The 22,369-nt window shown below is 42.7% G+C and overlaps 1 protein-coding gene across 2 annotated transcripts in view; it reads right to left on the bottom strand.

Annotated features, from left to right (window-relative positions):
- Positions 1–7,607: 7,607 nt before the first annotated feature.
- Positions 7,608–22,369, bottom strand: part of CCDC125 (coiled-coil domain containing 125) — an 89,848-nt gene continuing 75,086 nt past the window's right edge. For both annotated transcript variants that reach the window (XM_040341580.1, XM_040341585.1), the window contains 3 exons: positions 16,928–17,105; positions 12,858–12,991; positions 7,608–8,009 (listed from right to left, as the gene is read on the bottom strand). In XM_040341580.1, coding sequence (XP_040197514.1) covers positions 7,653–8,009; positions 12,858–12,991; positions 16,928–17,105 — 669 coding nt within the window. In that variant the 3' untranslated portion in view covers positions 7,608–7,652. The remainder of the gene's footprint in view (positions 8,010–12,857; positions 12,992–16,927; positions 17,106–22,369) is intronic.

Here is a 22,369-nt window from a genome sequence, read left to right as displayed (position 1 = left end):
TACTTAGTATTTCACATTTAATTTATTTATAGGTAGATTCAAGTACATCTGCCTAAACTTGCGGCGGCGTAGCTTAGCCTGTTTAGGCTACGCCGCCGTAAATTAGCTAGGCTAGTAATGATTCTCAATATACTTGCCTGTTAATATACGGCGGCGTAGCCTAAAGCGGGCGGGCGTAAGGGCGCCGAATTCAAATGTGTTGGAGGGGGGCGTGTTTGATGGTAATGAGGCTTGACTTCACGTTTTTTTTTTTAACTGCGCATGCGCCGGGTGCCTACATTTCCCAGTGTGCATTGCGGCTACGTACGGGCCTATTGATTTCGCCGTGGACGTAAACGACGTAAATCCCGATTCGCGGACGATTTACGCAAACGACGTAAAAAATTCGAATCTCGCGGCGGGAACGGCGGCCATACTTTAACATTGTTATTCCACCTAATAGGTGGAATAACTTTAGGCCTGCTAATGCCTTACGGAAACGGCGTAAATCGACTGCGGCGGCCGGGCGTACGTTCGTGAATCAGCGTATCCCCTAATTTACATATTCTACTCCGACCGCAATGGAAGCGCCACCTAGCGGCCATCCAAAATATTGCAATCTAAGATAGGATGGCGCAAGCCGTCGTATCTTAGATATGTTTAAGCGTATCTCTGTTTGAGCATACGCTTAAACATAGGTCGGCGTAGATTCTGAGTTAGGTCGGCGTATCTACTGGTTAGCCGGCCTAACTCTACCTGAATCTACCTACCAGTGCGTTAGCACTGTGCTCTGGGTGGTATTTTTACCACCTATGGTATTTTTCACATAAAATCACTCTCGTCACCCTCCACATTATCCGGTTGATGTTTGGCGGGTAATATTACACTTGGAGTGAAACACATTCTTTTGATTCATAGGAATTTTCTGTTTTATTTCTGATTTACGTGTCATTATTATATTAGCAAGCGCCATTACACCCCCTCTTTATAAATTTATTGTCAGTGTGTGAGCACTATTTAGTTGTGGCTGCTGCTTCGTTTTTTATTTAACTAATTAGTTCTCAGTGCCCTGGTTAGTGTGGTTTTGCGCATTCGTTTCCCCTATTTACATATTAGCTCAAAGCATATCCATGTGTTAAAATGGCCCAGTCAAATTTCAGACCTAAATACAATTGAGACTCTGTGGCAAGACTTGAACATTTCTGTTCACAGACGCTCTCCATCCAATCTATTTTTCAAGGAAGAATGGGCAAAAATGTCACTCTCTAGATGTGCAAAGCCGGTAGAGACATCCCCAAAAGCTGTAATTGCAGTGAAAGGTGGTTCTACAAAATATTGACTGAGGGGGGCTGAATACAAATACACGCCACACTTTTCAGATATTTATTTGTAAAAAAAATTGAAAACCATTTATTATTTTCCTTATACTTCACAATTATGTGCCACTTTATGTTCATCTATCACATAAAATCCAAATAAAATAAATTTACATTTTTGGTTGTAGCATGACAAAATTTGGAAAATTTCAAGGGATATGAATACTTTATCAAGGCACTGTATGTGAGAAGTGTCAGAATTAGCATGGGTGGCAAGTGGTTAATTTTAAGTATTTCTAAAAAAAAAAAAGTTTGGCCGGCAGGAGCAGATATCACTGCAGACATGGCGGCACAGTGAGCCACAAGTGGGTCGGGTGAGGCACTGTCTGGTTAGAGGCAGGCAGAGACACAGACACATGTCTCAAAAAACAGGCAGGCGGCAACCCTAAGTTCGCCCCTGCAATCCGTGGTCAAGACCGGGGACAGTCTTGGACCGGGGACTGTGTCCTCAATCTGGGGACTGACCCCTGAAACCGGGGATGTCTGATCACCCTAGCCTAGTCTGCTCAAGATGGTGGGACAGGATGTCTAAAGCTGTGACAGGGAAGTGAGTAGGGCCGAGTAATTAAGCTGTGGCAGTCTGTCAAGATTAGAAGTCCACAATTTTTGTTCTGTGAAGATAATGAGTAACTATATGGCAATGTGAAGCCGGATCAGCTCCAGCATTGCAAATACCAACTGTTCTATGGGCATTCCATATCCTTTTCCCCCCAACCAAGTTCAATCCCCCAAATAAAATAACAAAACAAAGCAAAAGACTTTTCATTGTCTAAAAGTGTGACGTATGGATGTCTGGCAGCAAGGTGAATTTGCATGGATGTTAGTAATGCCACGTACAGACGGTCGTTTTTTGTGATGAAAAAAACCGACGTTTTTGAAAACGTCATTTAAAATGACCGTGTGTGGGGAAAACGTCGTTTTAGGTCTTCTGAAAAACGACAAAAAAAAATTCGAACATGCTCGAATTTTTTGTGTCGTTTTTTGTGTCAATGAAAATGATAGTGTGTGGGCAAAACGACGTTTCAAAACGACGTTTTTAAACCCGCGCATGCTCAGAAGCAAGTTATGAAGCTAGCTTCAATGGAAAAAAGAGTGCCGTCGTACGTGCTGAACGTAACCTCGCTTTGCTAGAGCATTTTAAAAAACGATGGTGTGTAGGCAACATCGTTTTTGAAAATGAAGTTTCAAAAACGTCGTTTTATTTCATGATTCAAAACGTCGTTTTTTTTTCATCACAAAAAACGACCGTCTGTACGCGGCATTACTCATGGCAACACACCGCTACAAATGCATAGGTGTGAACCAGGCTTTTTTTTTTGAGGGCCCTTTTGGGTGGGTATTGCAATGTTTGACCTCACACGGCATTTGCACAGTTTTTTTTTAAAACAACATTTTTGGGGAAAAATACACAATGCATAACCCATTTTTTTGTCTAAAATATAAAAGCTGATGTTACACCGAGTAAATAAATACAATTATGTTACATTAACACGATGGATAAAAATTGCAAATGGCCGTGCAGCGACGAGAAATGACGTCAATTTTACTTGCAAGCACAGGGGTGGGGTCAGACTGACACCCCGCATCACTGATCGCCGCGCTGCACGTCGGCATGAAATCCTGCAGGACGTCAATAGACGTCCAGTCAGGATTTCATAACCACTTCCCGGACGTCAATTGTATATTGACCGGGCGGGAAGTGGTTAAAGTAACTTTGGGGGTTACTCATCTTCCTATTTTCCAATTTGGGGATGTTGGCAACAAATATTTAGGGCTTTCTGTGTTTATTAAATTTTGTTAGGTACTTCCTGGTTTATTGCCTAGGCAACTGATGTCATACATCCCAGGGGTCTTCAGTAGGGGTGGAGGGTTTGCCTCAGATACAGTAAGCACACTGATTGATTCCAGGAAGTAAATACTACAGTGAGGAAAACAATTATTTGATCCTCTGCGTATTTTTGTACATTTTCCCACTGACAAAGACATGAGCAGTCTATACTTTTAATGGTAGCTTCATTTTAACAACAAGAGACAGAATAACAAAAATGTCCAGAAAAATAAATTTCAAAAAAAGTTATAAATTGCTTTGCATTTTAATGAGTGAAATAAGTATTTGACCCCTTTGCAAAACATGACTTAGTACTTGGTGGCGAAACTCCTGTTGAGGTCAGACGTTTCCTGCAGTTGGCCACCAGGTTTGCACACATCTCAGGAAGGATTTTGTCCCACTCCTCTTTGCAGATCCTCTCCAGGTCATTAAGGTTTCGAGGCTGAAGTCTCATCGGGAGCAGCGATCAGTGATGTGTCACAGTAAGCCATGCCCCCTAACATTTAGAATCACTCCCTAGGACACACTTAGCCCCTTACCGCCCTCTACTGGTCAACCCCTTCACTGCCAGTCATATTTATAAAGTAATCAGTGCATTTTTTAGAGCACTGATTACTGTATAAATGTGAATGGTCCCAAAATAGTGTCAAAAGTGTCCGATGTGTCTAGCATAATGTTGCAGTTACGCTAAAAAACGCAGATCGGGAAAAGGGAGTAGCCGCTCCAGGTAGGAATCCAGATGAATATCCTCCGTTGCAGACAACTCAGGTGCAGGCAATGCACTTAGCAAAGCAGGAACAAAAATTGTTTCTGGACAGTCGCACTCTGAACAAGTCGTAGCCTTTATTAAAAAAAGGACAGCACTACAAGTCACAGCAACATAAAATAAAGCAGTTGGGTTTTATTTTATGTCGCTGTGACTTGTAGTGCTGTCCTTTTTTTAATAAAGGCTACAACTTGTTCAGAGTGCGGCTGTCCAGAAACCATTTTTGTTCCTGCTTTAAAAAACGCAGATCGCCGCCATAACAAGTAAAAAAAATAATAATAATAATAAAAACACCATAAAACCACCCACTATTTTGTAGACGCTATAACTTTTACACAAACCAATCAATATACGCTTATTGCGATTTTGTTTACCAAAAATATGTAGAATAATATGTATCTGCCTAAATTGAGAGAAAAATAGCTTTTACTTTAAAAAAATTGGTAATATTTATTATAGCAAAAAGTAAAAAAATATTGTTTTTTTTTCCAATAGTGTTGATCTATTTTTATTTATAGCGCAAAAAAAAAAAAACCGCAGAGGTGATCAAATACCACAAAAAAAGCTCTATTTGTGAAAAAAAAAAAGACGTCAATTTTGTTTGGGAGCCACGTCGCACGACAGCAAAATCGTCAGTTAAAACGACGCAGTGCCGAATCGCAAAAAGTGGCCCGGGCATTTGGCAGCCAAATCCTCCGGGGCTGAAGTGGTTAAATACAAGAACTGGTGAGGACAGCATCCAGCTGCTACATATTTCAGCTTGTCATAGATTTTGACAGGCTGCTAGACCTTGCCCGAGAACACAAGGCTGTCTGGCCAAACCACCCATGTGCATGTAGCCTTTAAGCGATTTTTGACTATTTACTGTACCTAGTTGGTTTGGCACTTGTGATATATGTATATGCTTTAAGCATAATTTGACAGCCAGCTTCTGTGGATGATGCCCCTTAGACAGTGACACGAGTAGTAAGCAGAGAGTTCATGTTTCTCATTTATTAGTGGACAGACCCAGACTTTCTGCTTTCTCCCTGAAGTCTTTGGTGCTGGCTTTTAACCATTTATTGAGTTCAAAGGCCGGAGATGATTGTAGCAGACCATACATTACTCAAATACAGGTACAGTGGAACCTCAGTTTAAGAGTAACTTGGTTTGAGAGCGTTTTGATTTGCAAGCAACTTTTTTTTTTTTTAATTCTGACTCAGTTTGCAAGTTTTGACTCGCAAGACGAGCAGAATTCAAGCTAAAAAGGCCTGCAGTACCTACATTTGGCCTGAGGTACGGGGCGCAGAAGCAGAGCCAGAAATAGGCCTGCAGTACCTCATTTGGCCTGAGGTACGGGGGCGAAGGAGATGAGAAAAGCCAAACATTGGCCTGCAGTACCTCATTTGGCCTGAGGCACAGAGGCGCAGGAAACAAGTCGAAGTGCCCTTGGGCCTTGTCAGACGTTTTTGGCACTCTCTGGCGCCCCCCCACCTCTGGCATTCGGTATTGCATCCCATTGAAGTCAATGCGGAACAAATTAGTAGTATGTTAAAAAAGTCAAATATATCCTAATCAAAAAGCTCGACTTGTTTTCTTGCCTGTATTATTATTATGAAATAAAATGAGAAAAATAAGACCAGACCTGCTCCACCTTCTATCCACTGCAGGAGCTGTAAGGTAGGGCTTTGGTGGGCAACTCTGAGATGTGGGGCTCTTATGTATGGGGGGGGGACCTCTGACATGGAGGTGGGGGCTCTGACATTAAAGGGAAAGTAAACCCTTTTTCATTTGTACCTACAGGTTAGCCTATAATGAAGCTTACCTGTGGGTACAGTGAATATCTTCTAAACATTCACTGTTCACCGGCACATGCCGGCACATGCTCTCTGAAGGGACAGGGTACCGCTGGAGGGCTTTGTTCTAAGGTATTTTATAATGTGCTAGTATGTGATGCATACTAGCACATTATGCAATTGTCTTCCAGAGTTTAAAGAAAAAACTGCAGTTCACTACTACTTTAAGGGGGAGACCTCTAATGTTATGGGGGCATTTACATGCATCATTCCAGGCTCAGGTTTGCCATTCATAAGTAGCATTTACATTTTTTACATTTCAGACTGGGGTGCCTCTGTATTTGGCACACTTTGTAAGGCTGAACTGGGATACAGTAAACCTGTATATTAACCACTTAAGACCCGGACCATTATGCAGGTTAAGGACCCTGCCCCTTTTTGCGATTCGGCACTGCATCGCTTTAACTGACAATTGCGTATTGCGTTTTTCCCTACAAATAGAGCTTTCTTTTGGTGGTATTTGATCACCTCTGCGGTTTTTATTTTTTGTGCTATAAACAAAAATAGAGCGACAATTTTGAAAAAAATTCAATATTTTTTACTTTTTGCTATAATAAATATCCCCCAGAAATATATAAAAATATATAAAACCTTATTTTAGGTTGATACGTATTCTACCACCTATTTTTGGTAAAAAAAAAAATCACAATAAGCGTTTATCGATTGGTTTGCGTACAATTTAGAGTGTTTACAAAATAGGGGATAGTTTATTTTTTATTTTTACTACTAATTGCGGCGATCAGCGATATTTTTCGTGACTGCGACATTATGGCGGACACATCAGACAATTCTGACACATTTTTGGGACCATTGTCATTTTCATAGCAAAAAGTGCTATAAAAATGCATTGTTTATTGTGAAAATGACAATTGCAGTTTTGGAGTTAACCACTAGGGGGCACTGTAGTAACCTCATATGTGTTTCTAACAATAGGGGGGTGGGGCTGGACGTGTGACGTCAGTGATCGTCTTTCCCTATATCAGGGAACAGACGATCGCTGCCACTGCCACAATTAGTACTGAGAATATACATGTTATTGATGAACTGTGCTGCAAGCGCAAGCAAAGTTCACTCAAACTTAGATGCCTGCTGGGTTTTCAGGGGATTGCAAAAAAAAAATAATAATAATGGGAATTTGCCACCTAAAATATGGTGAAAGCTGTACAACAAAAGAAGATGATAAAACAGCAAAAGTATATTAAAACAAAGGTTATGGTACAAACTAAAAATATGACTGTTTTTTTTTTTCACTACCCCTTAAGGGCCTAGGCAGGTAAAGATACCCAATAGCATTGACTCAGCTGGAACTCAACATACACAGGTCGCAGGTCTACCTTACCTACTCTTACCCTGGGCCTCGACAGGTTTTATGTAAATCGATACCCAGAGTAACATCGCAATTTAGGCATAAATCTTAGGATTTAATTTAACTTACAGTATATGGAGGAGGAGGGTTTGCACTTCTATATTCTATACTGGAGGCTTCGGGTAAGTCAGTGGGTAAGAAATGCTATCCCAGTTTACCCAGAATGCTTTAGGCCCCTTTCACACTGCCGCGACTTTGTGGTCGTGATTTTGACACGCTTTCAGGGAATGCCTGTGTAAACTTGAGGTCTATGGACCTCAACTTGCATCAAAGTCGGACCAAAGTAGTACGAAGTCGCACAGATCTGAATGGTACTCATTGGAAATCATGGGGTACGACTTGTCATGCGACTTTGCAGTCCCAAATCGCAGGACAAGTCGCACAAGTAGGAAAGGGGCCTTAAGCAGACTTTCCCTTAGCTATTTTGGCAAAGTTATAAACATTGATGAGTCTTAAATATCAATAATCACTATAATAACACAACATTCATATTTTAGAAACATTATGTTTGAGAGTTTTCTTCCTTCAGTTGTGCTTCTCGATCTGGGGAGCTTCTATCTTCGTATTTTTGTTGGGGATAAACATCCTTTAACAGCAAAGAAAAAGAGGTTTCCAAGGATCGCAGAGAATCTTGTATTGTGCTTGGACTGTGGTCTGTGGTGGTATCTGTTACACAGGGGCATGGCACAACATTCTGCTTTGTGTCGATGCAATTCTGATGGTCACCAATAGCAGCAGTCTCTTTCCGAGAAGAACTTATTTTATGGTTTCTTGAAGACTCCACTTTGTCTTCTATAGTCCTTGCAAGCATGTAGCTCACCTTCCTTTGATGAGCTAAAGCCTCTTCTTTATCGTTGAGCTGCAAACCCAATCAAAATAAAGAGAAGGTTCAAAATGTGGCTTATATGCTACAGTTAAAAGGCGATGGGAAATACATTTTCACATCCTAATCCACACTAGAACAGCTAAAATATGATGAGAAACATCACACAAACTTTCCTTTAGAATTAAATTCATAATGAGAGAATTGGGGCCTTACAACATGTTTAAAGCGGTTGTATACCCGCTGTCATTTATTTATTTATTTTAAACCTGAAAAGCAAAAGCCATAGGGCCAGATTCTTGTAGTTCCTGCGGCGGCGTCGCGTAAGCTATTTACACTACGCCGCCCCAACTTACAGGAGCAAGTGCTGTATTCCCCAAACACTTGCTCCGTAGTTTGCGGCGGCGTAGTGTAATTGGCCCGGCATATCCCCACGTAATTCCAAGGGGGCGGCTTGTATTTAAGTTAAGCGCGCCCCCGTGCCGTTCGAACTGCGCATGCGCCGGGCTTAAAATAGCCCAGTGCGCATGCTCCAGTTTTCGACGGAAAACGTCAATGACGCCGACGTGTGCGTCATTGACGTAAAGTCGTATTCAAGAATGACTTACGAAAACGACGTACCCGATGGGAAAAGACAACGCGGACCCGACGCCATACTTAACATGGCATACGTGGGACTGGCGTAAGGTTACCCCTCATATAGCAGGGGTAACCTTACTCTTACGCAAACGACGTAAGTGACGGTTACGCGACGCGATTTCGTTCGGGAATCGGCGTATCAGGCTCATTTGCATAAACAAATGAGACCTGAACGTAAATGCAACCTAGCGGCCAGCGGCGAATTACATTTAAGATCAGACAGTGTAAGTGACTTACACATGTCGGATCTTCAGGGTATCTATGCAAAAATGATTCTAGGAATCACTCGCATAGATACGCGGGTCAAAAAACAGAGATACAACGGAGTTTCCTGAGATACTCCGTCGTAACTCTTCTGAGCATATGGCCCATAATCAGCTAGTATGCCCCGCATACTAGCCGATTAGGAAATAATTACCTTGGAACGAGGTTAGAGGAACTTACCTGGTCCACGCCGAGGGAGATGTCATCTTTCCTTGGTGTGTCTTCTGGGTATCGCCGCTCCAGCGCTGTGATTGGCTGGAGCGGCGATGTCGTCACTGCCACGCATGCGCGCAGGAGACTTATCTCCGGCAAGGTCCGGCGGCTGCCGGCCCTTTAGCCGAGGATCCCTGCTGCGTATGTGCCGCTGCAGTCAGCGGCGCATTGCGGGGGGAATATCTCCTAAACCTGTAAGGTTTAGGAGATATTCTTTATACCTACAGGTAAGCCTTATTATAGACTTACCTGTAGGTTAAAGTGGTAGTACAGAGTTTACTACCACTTTAAAAAAGGACCACGTCAAGAATTATAAAATCTGAAACCAACATCTCTCTGTAAAGCAAACAGTTTATATGTACCAATTAAGCCGAAGTCTGCTGCAATCAAGAGAGAAGCTTCTTGGTGTGTTGGAAGCATGGTTCCTCCCTCCCACTACACTCTGTGGTTCTTCTGCCAGGCCCTATGTCATTACTGTATCTTATACAGCCATAGGAGTTGGCAGATGGAACCACAGAGCACAGAGGGAAAGGATGGAGGGGATCAGACATTCCTGGAATTGTTACATTTAAATATTTCAGCAAGTATCCCCCTTCGGTGCAGTGAAGTGAGCAGGATTTAAAGGACTATACTACATAAAATGGTTTGCTTTGTGGGAAGCTGCTAGTTTCAGGTTTTAAAATTCTGACAGGGCCACTTAATTTTTTTTGGGCTAGCACCAATTGCATTAGAGCTATAGAGGCTGAGTTTTACAACTTAAAGTGACACTAAAGGTTCCCCTTTTTTTTTCTAAATAACAAAACATGTCATACTTAACTCCACTGTGCAGTTCGTTTTGCACAGTGTGGCCCCCCAATCCACTTGTTCTAGGGTCCCTCGGCGGCTCTTGTGGCTCCTCCACGCATTAGATAAACCCCTCTGAGAAGCTCTCTCCTGAGGGGTTACCTTGCAAGCGCGCTCCTGTGTTATACACTCATCCATAGACGCCGAGTGTATGACTCGGCCCTGCGTCATTGGATTTGATTGACAGCCGTGGGAGCCAATAGCTGCGCTGCTATCAATCTATCCAATTAAACGCATTACTCCAGGGAGAGAAAGATGGCAGGGATGTTTTATGGAAATTCGGGGCTCAGGTAAGTAAAACGGGGGGGCTGAGTGCCGGACAGTGCAAGGTGTTTTTTCACCTTAAAGGGGTTTTAAAGGTTTGATTTTTTTTTTTTTTTATAACAAACATATATCATACTTACCTCCACTGTGCAGTTTGTTTTGCACAGCGTGGCCCTGATCCTCCCGTTCTGGGGTCCATCGGCAGCTCCTCCCCGCTTCAGATAACCCCCCTCTGGGAAGCTCTCTCCCAAGGGGTTACCTTGCGGGCGCGCTACCGAGTCCTGCATTCGGCGTCCATAGCCGCCAACTACAGGACTCGGCCCCACCCCCCCCGGCATCATTGGATTTGATTGACAGCAGCACAATCTAATGGCTGCGCTGCTATCACGCTGCTATCAATCTATCCAGTGAAGAGCCGAGAAGCCCCGGCAACGATCGAGAGAGTTCGCAACGCAGAACTTTCCAGGGCTCAGGTAAGTAAAAACGGGGGGCTGGGGGGCCGGTAATTTGGTATCAGATGTTTTTTCACCTTAATGCATTAAGGTGAAAAAACATGAACCTTTACAACCCCTTTAATGCATTGGTGAAAAAACACATAGGTTTACAACCCCTTTAAGTGACACATATATTCTAGAGACATAAATAATAAGCTGTCACTTTGAGAGTGATGGGCCAATAGTATGACAAAAAAACTGAATAAACTGTTCTGTATATATCTCCAGATTATAACAAAGAAACAGCCCAATGGCAGCAAAACACTTGGACACAATTAGATGTGAGCTTTTATAGATCTTCACTAAAATCCTGGCAACTGGAACTTCGTTTCACTCGAGCTATACAATAGAGCAGGTCCTTTTCCTGTTAAATATGCTTCCGTCCGCAGACATGCAGGAACACAGGCAATTCCTCCATACCACAGAAGGACCCTCATCCTGTTATTGTTCATTTTACAAGACAAGAAAGTCAAATGAGTAATGTACACGCAGCACTAATGCCGTAGATTCCAATCCTAGTTCACACATAACACTAGCTCACTTGTCCAGACAACTGCTGTTAGTATTGTACAAAACCACAACACACACAGCAAATATCTGGAAATGTGCGCCCAAGTCTGTACATTCACATGAGACAGTTGCATTCATACAGCAGCAGGTGACCGTGCACATGGGCACCAATATGGAAGCTACAGTGCCTTGAAAAAGTATTCACACCCCCTGAAATGTTCCACATTTTGTCATGTTACAACCAAAGACGTAATTGTATTTTATTGGGATTTTATGTGATAGACCAACACAAAAGTGGCACATAATTGTGAAGTGGAAGGAAAATGATAAATGTTTTTTTTTTTTTTTTTAACAAATAAATAAAAGGCATAATAGAGGCGTAACAGGTTTTCTTCTAAGATTGCCCTGTATTTGGCTCCATCCATATTCCCATCAACTCTGACCAGCTTCCCTGTCCCTTCTGAAGAAAAGCATCCCCACAACATGATGCTGCCACCATGTTTTACGGTGGGAATGGTGTGTTCAGGGTGATGTGCAGTGTTAGTTTTCTACCACACATAATGTTTTGCTTTTGGGCCAAAGAGTAAAATTTTTGTCTCATCTGACCAGAGCACCTTCTTCCACGTATTCCCCACATGGCTTCTCGCAAACTGGGACTTCTTATGGCTTTCTTCTTTCCACTCTTCCATAAAGGCCAGATTTGTGGAGGGCACGACTAATAGTTGTCCTGTGGACAGATTCTCCTACCTGAGCTGTGGATCTCTTCAGCTCCTCCAGAGTTACCATGGGCCTCTTGGCTGCTTCTCCGATTAATGCTCTCCTTACCTGGTCTGTCAGTTTAGGTGGACGGCCATTTCTCGTCAGATTTGCAGTTGTGCCATACTCTTTCTATTTTCGAATGATGGATTGAACAGTGCTCCGTGAGACGTTCAAAGCTTCGGATATTGTTTTATACCCTAACCCTGCTTTAAACTTCTCCACAACTGTATCCCTGACCTGTCTGGTGTGTTCCTTGGCCTTCACGATGCGGTTTGTTCACAAAGGTTCTTTTAACAAACCTCTGAGGGCTTCACAGAACAGCTGTATTTATACTAAGATTAAAATACACACAGGTGGACTCTATTTACTAAATAGGTGACAGCTGAAGCCAATTGGTTGCACTAGATGTTAGTTAGGGGTATCAGAGCATGCCACACTTTTCACATATTTATTTGTAAAAAGAATTTGGAAAACCATTTATCATTTTCCTTTCACAACTATGTGCCACTTTCTGTTTTCACATAAAATTCCAATAAAATACATTTACGTTTTTGGTTGTAACATCACAAAATGTGGAAAATGTCAAGGGGTGTGAATACTTTTTCAAGGCACTGTACCTGTATATCTCTCAACAGAACGTGGGGAGCTGCAGGAGGCCTCACAAGATAGACTGGGGATTTCTGATTAAACCTGACACACTTTTTCATGCTGGATATTTACTCTGCGTCAGTGTATACTCTACATACATTGTTAAATGATGTACTGTTAAACTAAAAATAGGGTCTGTTAAACAAACCTATACAAAACCAAGTACTTATATTGAGCGTATTACTGACATGTCTATTACAGAGTGATATAGAATCAATTTACAATGGTATATGTTTTAATGCCCACTCACCAGGTCAACTAACACTGTGAGGACCTCTTGTGGGTCATCTGCTGCATCTAAATTTTTACTGTCAATAGAAGAGATCAGCATGCTTTTTAATTTCTTTCCCAAGCTCATGTCCTTATCTTTTTCCAGCACATGCCCTAAAAAAAAAAAAAAAAAAAAAAGCATAGTTAAAAATTCAGAAGCCACCCAGTGCCACTGTAGGCCATAAATGGCCATTTTTATCCACGTGTTTATCCATGGTACTCCAGAATATCCTATGGTCCTTCTCATAGGACAACACCATCAATCAGCATTAAAGTATTAATCTTATTGATGACAATAACAGTCGTCCTTCAGATGCTGAAAAATTCAAGTAAACCTAAAATATGTTAAAACTTGCTCAGGTCATATACATTAAAGTGGTTGTAAATCCTCCTCGGTGAGTTGCACCTACAGGTAAGGCTTACCTGTGGATGTTTGCAATATCTCCTATACCTACACGGTTTAGGAGACATTTCCTAAAAAGTGTACACTGCGCCGGCGCAGGTGCAGCGTAAATGCCGGTTTTGCTAAATATATTGCCGTGTTTTAAATCACCGCGCGCATGCGCGGAGTGACGTCATCGGCCGCTCCGGCCAATCACAAGGCCGGAGCGGCATTACCCAGAAGTAACCTCCGGGTATCATGGCTGCGGCTGGACGGGGAGGCGAGGAAGGCATCTGGGGCTTCGATCTAAGGTAAGTAATGCATAATGAGCTAGTATGCTAGTCACACTAGTTCATTATGCCTTTGTCTAGCAGGTTTTTTTTTTTTTTTCCTCAAATGGGTTCACAACCGCTTTAAATCCTTGTTATGCATTCATTTAATTATTTTCATTCCCTGGCGATCTTCTTGGGATTCCATCTGTAATAGGCAGAGAAAACTTTCTTATTTCTTATTGTGGCACTAAGATCTTCAATGATTTAATCAATCAGTGTAGTTCAGTGTAGCGGTCTGTCAGGATGTGCAGCCAGGAAAGGGATTCTTCTACTAGCCATAAATTATGTGAAATAATTCAACTGAAATAATGGATCATAATGTCCAGTAAAGTGGGAAAATCCCCCAATGCCGACTAAAAAATGACTAGTTTTCAACACATATCTGTTTTTGAAAACAACCCCTTCTGTGTTGTTGTACTTAGTAACTTCTGCTTCAAACATTTGGTAAGGTCTTTAATTTGTGAAGAAACACCAGAACCTTGAGAGCCGGTTCACACAGCCGCGGCACGACTTCGGGGGCGACTCTGCAAAACGACTTCTGTATAGAAGTCAATGCAGGTCGCCCCGAGCCGCCCCCAAAGTCGTACAGGAACCTTTTTCTAAGTCGGAGCGACTTGCGTCGCTCCTATTAGAACGGTTCCATTGCATTGAATGGGACGCGACACGTCAGGCGCCTGAGCCGCCTGACAAGTCGCCCCAGTGTGAATCAGCTCTTACATAACACTTTCATCATATGTTAATTGTGTTACAGTTCAGTGTATTACCATATGTAGCCCAAAACAATGAAAATAGTACTCAAATGCCCCTCCAAACACTGTCATTTGGATCAGCATGTGAACAGACAGACAAAATCGGCTTGTCAGACTCCAGTTGACTTCAACAAAATGGTGGCCGTCTGCACACAGACACCGACTCCGTTGCATAAATGTAACAAAATGGGTAAAAGATGGCTTCAGCTTCTGTTCTCCACCTGTAAAGAGCTCCACAGATGCGTTTTGCCCTTTTTGGGGCTTAATCATAAAGGTAAAAAACGCATCTGTAGAGTTCTCTACAGGTGGAGAACAGGTGCTGAAGCCATCTTTTACCCATCTCAGTGTATTAGTAGTTGCAAACATGCAGCAGATATTAGCATTTGTATTTTAATATCAGGCCTGAATGAAGTCTGATAACATTATACTGCCAGGTTTCCAAGTTTGGGGACAGATCATTGACAGAGAGCCTTTTGAAGCAGGGCTTTTTTTCAGGGAGAACTTGGGGGAACTGAGTGCCACCACCTCTGGTTCAGACCCTTTGGTGCCCGCTTACCACAATCACTTGTAAACACAGAATTCTGGTTTCTGTGTTTACAAGTGACAGCTCTGCACTCTGTGTGTAACCCCCCTGAACTCTGTATGTAATGCAATCCTGGTATTTAATGCCCCTTTAAGACCCTTCTACTGTTTGTGAAATCTGAACGGGTCATGGTTGAGTTCCTGCACCTATTTTCTGAGAAAAAAAGCTCTGTTTTAAAGGATAAACTTTTAGTGAGGTTGGGGACAAGTGGCCTCCCTCACCTTCCCCATCCCCAATATACAATCTCCATTAATGAGCCAACAACGCCCCTGCTGTGGCCTATGCTAGTTTGGTATCGCTTTTAGTATCTTTCTTTCTGTGTGGGCAGACATGGCCCTCAAATGGGCATATGTTATAGTACGCCTGTGTGAACAAGGCCATAGAAAATAAAAACCCTTAGGGAACAGCTCATCAAAAATGTTATTTCTATTGCAGAGGATGCCTAAAATCTGCCTGATATGACTTCTGGAAGTATCAGGAGACATTCACACAAGCATGAAATGACATGTTTGGAGTTGTTCTGTACACCAACAGTGTATAAAATGCTTCCAAGTTACCATATTTCACTACATTTTACAGAAAATGATAGCACTGCAGATTAAAATGGAAAAATAACTTTTAGTAACATTACAACGGCTTGTGTATCCATTATTGCCATCTGCTATTTTTGTTTCCCCATTAAAGTGGAGTTACCCATTAAGGATGAGAATACATAGCGATTTCTCCATAGGCCCCAACACAGAAGCCATCTAGTTCCAGACTTGCAAGTAAATGGCTTTTCTATTAGGGTCTATGATGAAAAGGGTCACAATTTTGTAGTATCTTGTGGCGGCCAGCTCACTGAAGAAAATTTGGTTACGTGTGCACAATTTTCTCTTAAGTCCCTACTAATTATAAAATTTACATTTTTATAAGGTTACAATTTTACAAGGCCAATTAACAAAACTGTGTACTGTATTTTAAAGAGAACGCGCCTCTACTTATATGCCAACACCGCAGCTTACCCAGAATAGACTTCTGCAGTGGAGAGGTGGTGATGGTGTGTGGATTCATAAGTATGTCATATTTGGGGGGGGGGGGGGGTGACTATAAGTAGGCACTGTCACTTTAACCATGATGCCGCGTACACACCATCACTTTATGTGATGAAAAAAAGACGTTTTTAAAAACGTCACTTTAATTGACTGTGTGTGGGGGAAAACGTCGTTTTATGTCTTGTAAAAAACGACCAAAAAAAATTGAAGCATGCTTCAATTTTATGTGTCGTTTTTCAAAAGTGCACTTTTTACTTCACAGAAATTGACCGTGTGTAGCAAAAAACATCGTTTTCCAAGACGTTTTTTCATCCATGCATGCCCAGAAGCTACTTATGAAGCAAGCTTCAATGGTAAAACGTGGTGGAACGTAACCTCACTTTGCAAGATCATTGTGAGAAAACGATGGTGTGTAGGCAACTTCGTCTTTGAAAATTGAAGTTTCAAAAACGTCATTTTTTACTTCACAGAAAGTGTCGTTTTTTTTCATCACATAAAGTAATGGTGTGTACGCGGCATTAGGCTTAATTTCCATTGACGTTTTTACAGCCACTTTTTTTAGCCTTTTTTACAGCTTAAAAACGCCTGTCCATGTTTTTTTTTTGAGCTGGAGCTCAAAAACGCAGCGGTTTTTAGCGTTTTTGCGCATTTTTGAGCGTCTGGCATTTTTACAGCTCTAAGGCTGGAGCTTCAGAACGCACTAGTCCTGTTTTTTTTTTTGCAGCTTAAAAACGGCTCAGCCATCTACAGCTCAAAAACGTCATGGTGGGCATGAGGCCATAGACTAACATGGAGAGCCGTTTTTAAGCTGCAAAAAAAGCTCAGAAAAGTGTCTGTAAAAACGTCCAAAAACGTCCTTGGAAATTAAGTCTAAAGGGTAACAGTGCACATATTCTACATCTATTCCAATAAAAGAAAGGTTACTCATAATATAAAATAAACTGAGTATCCTGCACAAGCCTGGCATTACCATTCTCTTTAAGACGTCTCCAGGTGTTTATTCTCTTACTCCCTTTCTTACAGAGCTTTTCTATGTCACTCAGAGGTAGATTGTCATTATTCCTGCGCTTCAACTGCTGCTCAAACGCAATGCGAAATGCATCAGCCATTACATAAGCTTCTTCTTTACTCTTCTTCTCCATTTCATACTGCAAAAAACAGAGTTTTCAGTTCAGAAACAGCAAACGTATTATGCATTTTATAAGAAACTCTTACATCACCCAAATTTTTTACAAATATAATATGCCGACGTGGAGTGTCAGTGCTATGATTAACAACAAGATGCAATGATCGATAAGCAGCTGTACATTGTATGGCTAAAGTGTCTAACAGATCAATTTGCTGGAATTGCTCTCAACCACCATCTGCAGACTGTTCCTGGATCTACAATGCTGCCTTTATGTAGCCTCTATACCTGACCCTTGTTAAACACCTATATAGAGGATTCCAAACTCAGTGCCAGATCAACAGGTCTGTCTCTTCTTGTATGCTGTGTTTGCTTCCTGGAATCTGACTTTGACCGGCACTTTGGACTTTCTCAATCCCTTGCCTATCTGACCCCATCTCCATCTGCTGCTTGCCTTGACCTGTTACCTGTCCAGCTACACTTTTCACAATTTGGTACTGTTAACTGATTGCCACTGCAAGACCCTCCATGAGATCCATCCAGGGGCATTAACAGAGTCTTAAGAGAAGCAGAACAGGGTTCTTTTAACAGCCCTATGGGACCCCAGTGGAGAGATCCTGTACTACTCCCAACACTGCTGCAACATGCCACGTTCAACTTTTTAACTGAACTTTCAAGATCACCTGCTGGATTCAGGACTCCTTATAGAAGAATCTATTAGAGGGTAAAGTGGAATATGTACAAAACTCAACAGATGAAATGGAAACAATTAATGGATGAGCCAGGGGTAGGTGCAGAACGAAAACCAGAGAGACTCTCTGATTTACATGTGTGCGATTAACCAGCAGAGTTGATTAGGTGCAAACCAGATCTCTAAAGATTATTATTATACAGGATTTATATAGTTCCAACAGTTCGCATAGCTCTTTACAACATGAGGGCAGACAGTTGAGTTAGGCCCCATGCACACGAGACGCAGATGCAAACGCATCTAAACACACGTTTTCAAAAGCAAAAACCGGCGCTTAAAACGCCCGTTTTGCCGCGAATTTCGCTGCGTTTTACCGTGTTTTACTACGTTTGCGTTTATAAACGTTTAGTTAAGAAACATCATAAGACCCTCCCTAAGCTCAAAAAACAGTATTATTTAACCATTTCAGCCATTTTGTGAGACCAGAGTGAGTAGCAGCTGAGAGAGCAGCAGTGTACTTGTATTTAGCGTGTCACTTGCCACATCCCCTGCCACAAGCTGCGGATTGTCCACTTGCCACGTCACCTGCCACAAGTTGTGAATTGTCCACTTGCCATGTCATCTGGCACGTCACCTGGCCACGCCACCTGCCACAAGTTGTGGATTGTCCACTGGCCATGTCACCTGGCCACGTCACCTGCCACAAGTTGTGGATTGTCCACTTGCCATGTCACCTGGCCACGTCACTTGCCACGTCACCTGCCACAAGTTGTAGATTGTCCACTGGCCATGTCACCTGCCACGTCAACTGGCCACAAGTTGTGGATTGTACACTGGCCACGTCACCTGCCACAAGTTGTTGATTGTCCACTTGCCACGTCACCTGCCACAAGTGGATTATCCACTTGCCAAATCACCTGGCCACGTCACCTGCCACAAGTTGTGGATTGTCCACTTGCCATGTCACCTGGCCACGTCACTTGCCACGTCACCTGCCACAAGTTGTGGATTGTCCACTGGCCACGTCACCTGCCACATCAACTGGCTACGTCATCTGCCACAAGTTGTGGATTGTACACTGGCCACGTCACCTGCCACGTCACCTGTCACAAGTTGTGGATTGTCCACTTGCTTCGTCACCTGACCACGACACCTGCCACAAGTTGTGGATTGTCCACTTGCCTCGTCACCTGCCACAAGTGGATTATCCACTTGCCAACTCACCTGGCCACGTCACCTGCCACAAGTTGTGGATTGTTCCCTGGCCACAAGTTGTGGATTGTCCACTTGCCACGTCACCTGGCCACATCACCTGCCACAAGTTGTGGATTATCCACTTGCCAAATCTCCTGGCCACGTCACCTGCCACAAGTTGTGGATTGTCTACTTGCCACGTCACCTGCCACAAGTTGCGGATTGTTCACTTGCCACGTCACCAGGCCATGTCACCTGGCCACATCACCTGCCACGTCACCTGGCCACAAGTTGTGGATTATCCACTTGCCACATCACCTGGCCACGTCACCTGCTATGTCACCTGGCCATGTCACCTGCCACAAGTTGTGGATTGTCCACGTCCACTTGCCACGTCACCTGGCCACGTCACCTGGCCACGTCACCTGGCCACGTCACCTGGCCACGTCACCTGGCCACAAGTTGTGGATTGTCCACTGGCCACATCACCTGGCAATGTCATCTGGCCACGTCACCTGCCACAAGTTGTGTATTGTCCAATTGCCACGTCACCTGCCACAAGTTGCAGATTAAGGGAAAGAGGGGGGGTTTTCCTTGCGCTAGGAGAATGAATATAAATGAATTTCAAATGGATAAGTGAATAAATAAATAGTGAGTAATTCCAGCAGCAACGCTAAACATGTGATATACACGCAAAAAGTAAAAAGAAAAAAGATGAGTTGCGCTAGGAGTCGCAACTTAATGCGAAAATAATATAAATAAATAAATGCATAAATGAATAAATGAATAAAGTGCTAGTGCAAAAAATAGCAAAAAAAAGGGATGATGCCCAAACAGTCATGGGAAAAACCTTTCGGGGTAATTACAACAATCTGCTATTTGGGACCAAACGCTTAAAAAACTTTGTTAGTCCATTAGAATTGCATACTAATCAATTGTTAGGCAGTCAAAAATGAGAGGGGAAATCAACAGCAGAACCCCAAAACATATGAATGTCCAAATAGATGGGCAAAAAACAGTTGCAGAGTAATAAAATGATCCAAATATTGAACAGCCTCTGGTCTCTGGTCAGAAGAAACATATATTCCCACCGAGAGGTAAGTAAGGGTGTGCTCTTACCAGATCCACGATCATAAAAAGCGTGTCGATCCACTCAGGTCATGGAGAAAACTCGGTCACAGCTGACAGGCAGAATATCCTCTCCAATGTGTTTAACGGCTCCACGTCCATCCGGCGAACCAGGGGAAGAAATAGGCTCAGAATGTGAAGTACCGTCAAATATTTATTAAAAATTGTGCAACATATACACAGCGGTACATATAATTTAAAATTGCCGGCTAAAACAAGCAAACAGATACAAATAAAAAACGTGCGCCCGTGCATCCGGGGTCACGTAAAACGCAATGACGTTCGGTGCGTGGCTCCGCCCTGATCGATTTCACCACAGATGGCGTTGTCAAAGGGCACTGTGCCCTTTGACAACGCCATCTGTGGTGAAATCGATCAGGGCGGAGCCACGCACCGAACGTCATTGCGTTTTACGTGACCCCGGATGCACGGGCGCACGTTTTTTATTTGTATCTGTTTGCTTGTTTTAGCCGGCAATTTTAAATTATATGTACCGCTGTGTATATGTTGCACAATTTTTAATAAATATTTGACGGTACTTCACATTCTGAGCCTATTTCTTCCCCTGGTTCGCCGGATGGACGTGGAGCCGTTAAACACATTGGAGAGGATATTCTGCCTGTCAGCTGTGACCGAGTTTTCTCCATGACCTGAGTGGATCGACACGCTTTTTATGATCGTGGATCTGGTAAGAGCACACCCTTACTTACCTCTCGGTGGGAATATATGTTTCTTCTGACCAGAGACCAGAGGCTGTTCAATATTTGGATCATTTTATTACTCTGCAACTGTTTTTTGCCCATCTATTTGGACATTCATATGTTTTGGGGTTCTGCTGTTGATTTCCCCTCTCATTTTTGACTGCCTAACAATTGATTAGTATGCAATTCTAATGGACTAACAAAGTTTTTTAAGCGTTTGGTCCCAAATAGCAGATTGTTGTAATTACCCCGAAAGGTTTTTCCCATGACTGTTTGGGCATCATCCCTTTTTTTTGCTATTTTTTGCACTAGCACTTTATTCATTTATTCATTTATGCATTTATTTATTTATATTATTTTCGCATTAAGTTGCGACTCCTAGCGCAACTCATCTTTTTTCTTTTTACAAGTTGCAGATTGTCCACTTGCCATGTCACCTGGCCATGTCACCTGCCACTTGCCATGTCACCTGCCACCTGCCACAAGTTGTGGATTGTTCACTTGCCACATCACCTGGCCACGTTACTTGCCACGTGACCTGCCACCTGGCCACAAGTTGTGGATTATCCACAATGCAATGCAAGCAATTACAGTTTTTTATGTTTTTTTAATGTTTTTTCATCATTTGCCATCATTTTTTAGATTTCTGATGTAAAAAAATAGGTCACCTTTAAAAACGCCTATAAACGAAATCGCGGCAAAACGCCGGTACCGCGTTTAGCGTCTGAAACGCGAAAACTTTTGCGTCTGAACCCCTTTGTTTGCTTCTGAAAAAACGAGCATAAACTCAACTGCCGAAAAAGGTGACTGTGTACATGGACACATAGGATAACATTGAATGTGTTGAGGGGCAGTTGAAAAAGCTGTCCAAATGCCTCTGAACACGCGCTTACCAGCGTCTCGTGTGCAAGGACCCCGCCTGTGGAATGCACTACCAACCACCATCCGACTGGTGTCGGACCACTTGGCCTTCAGGAGAAAGATTAAAACCCACCTCTGAGGTCAAGGGGTTCCTTACCCATGAAATGGATACAGCGCCCAAAGGCGATTCAGTTTGCATGTGTTGCACTTTACAAGTCTCTCTCTCTCTCTCTCTAATGGGGCCTTAGGCCTCATGTACACTTTTGTGGTAAATGGACGTTAAGGAGTAGTTGGGCATTTTTTTTCAACTGCTCCTGAACTTTCCTCTATGTTATCTTATCAGTACATGTACACTGGTTCGTTTATAGTCGTTTCTAGGCAGTTGTGTTTAGGGGCTTTTTCTTGGACCCCAAAAAATGTGTTCAGAAGCTGTGTTTAGAGGCTCAGTTGAAGCGCCAAAATGTGGCTAAACTTGTGTTTAGCAGCGTTTCGTTTACCAATTTTTTTCATTTTAACAAAAAAAAAATATATAATTTTTTTACAACTGCTTCTAGACGCAAACGCGGCTAAACGCAGCATGTAAATGAAGCTAAACTGCAGTATTTAGACACTGAATTTTAGCTGTCAAGTTAAATTGTTCAGGAGAGGTTGAACAACGTCCCGTGTACATGAAGCCTTACAATTCAATACAGGAGGAAGCAGAGAGCCCTG

The sequence above is a fragment of the Rana temporaria genome, chromosome 1 (genome assembly GCF_905171775.1).
Source record: "Rana temporaria chromosome 1, aRanTem1.1, whole genome shotgun sequence".
Lineage (NCBI taxonomy): Eukaryota > Metazoa > Chordata > Amphibia > Anura > Ranidae > Rana > Rana temporaria.
This window is presented reverse-complemented; position numbering and strand designations above follow the sequence as displayed.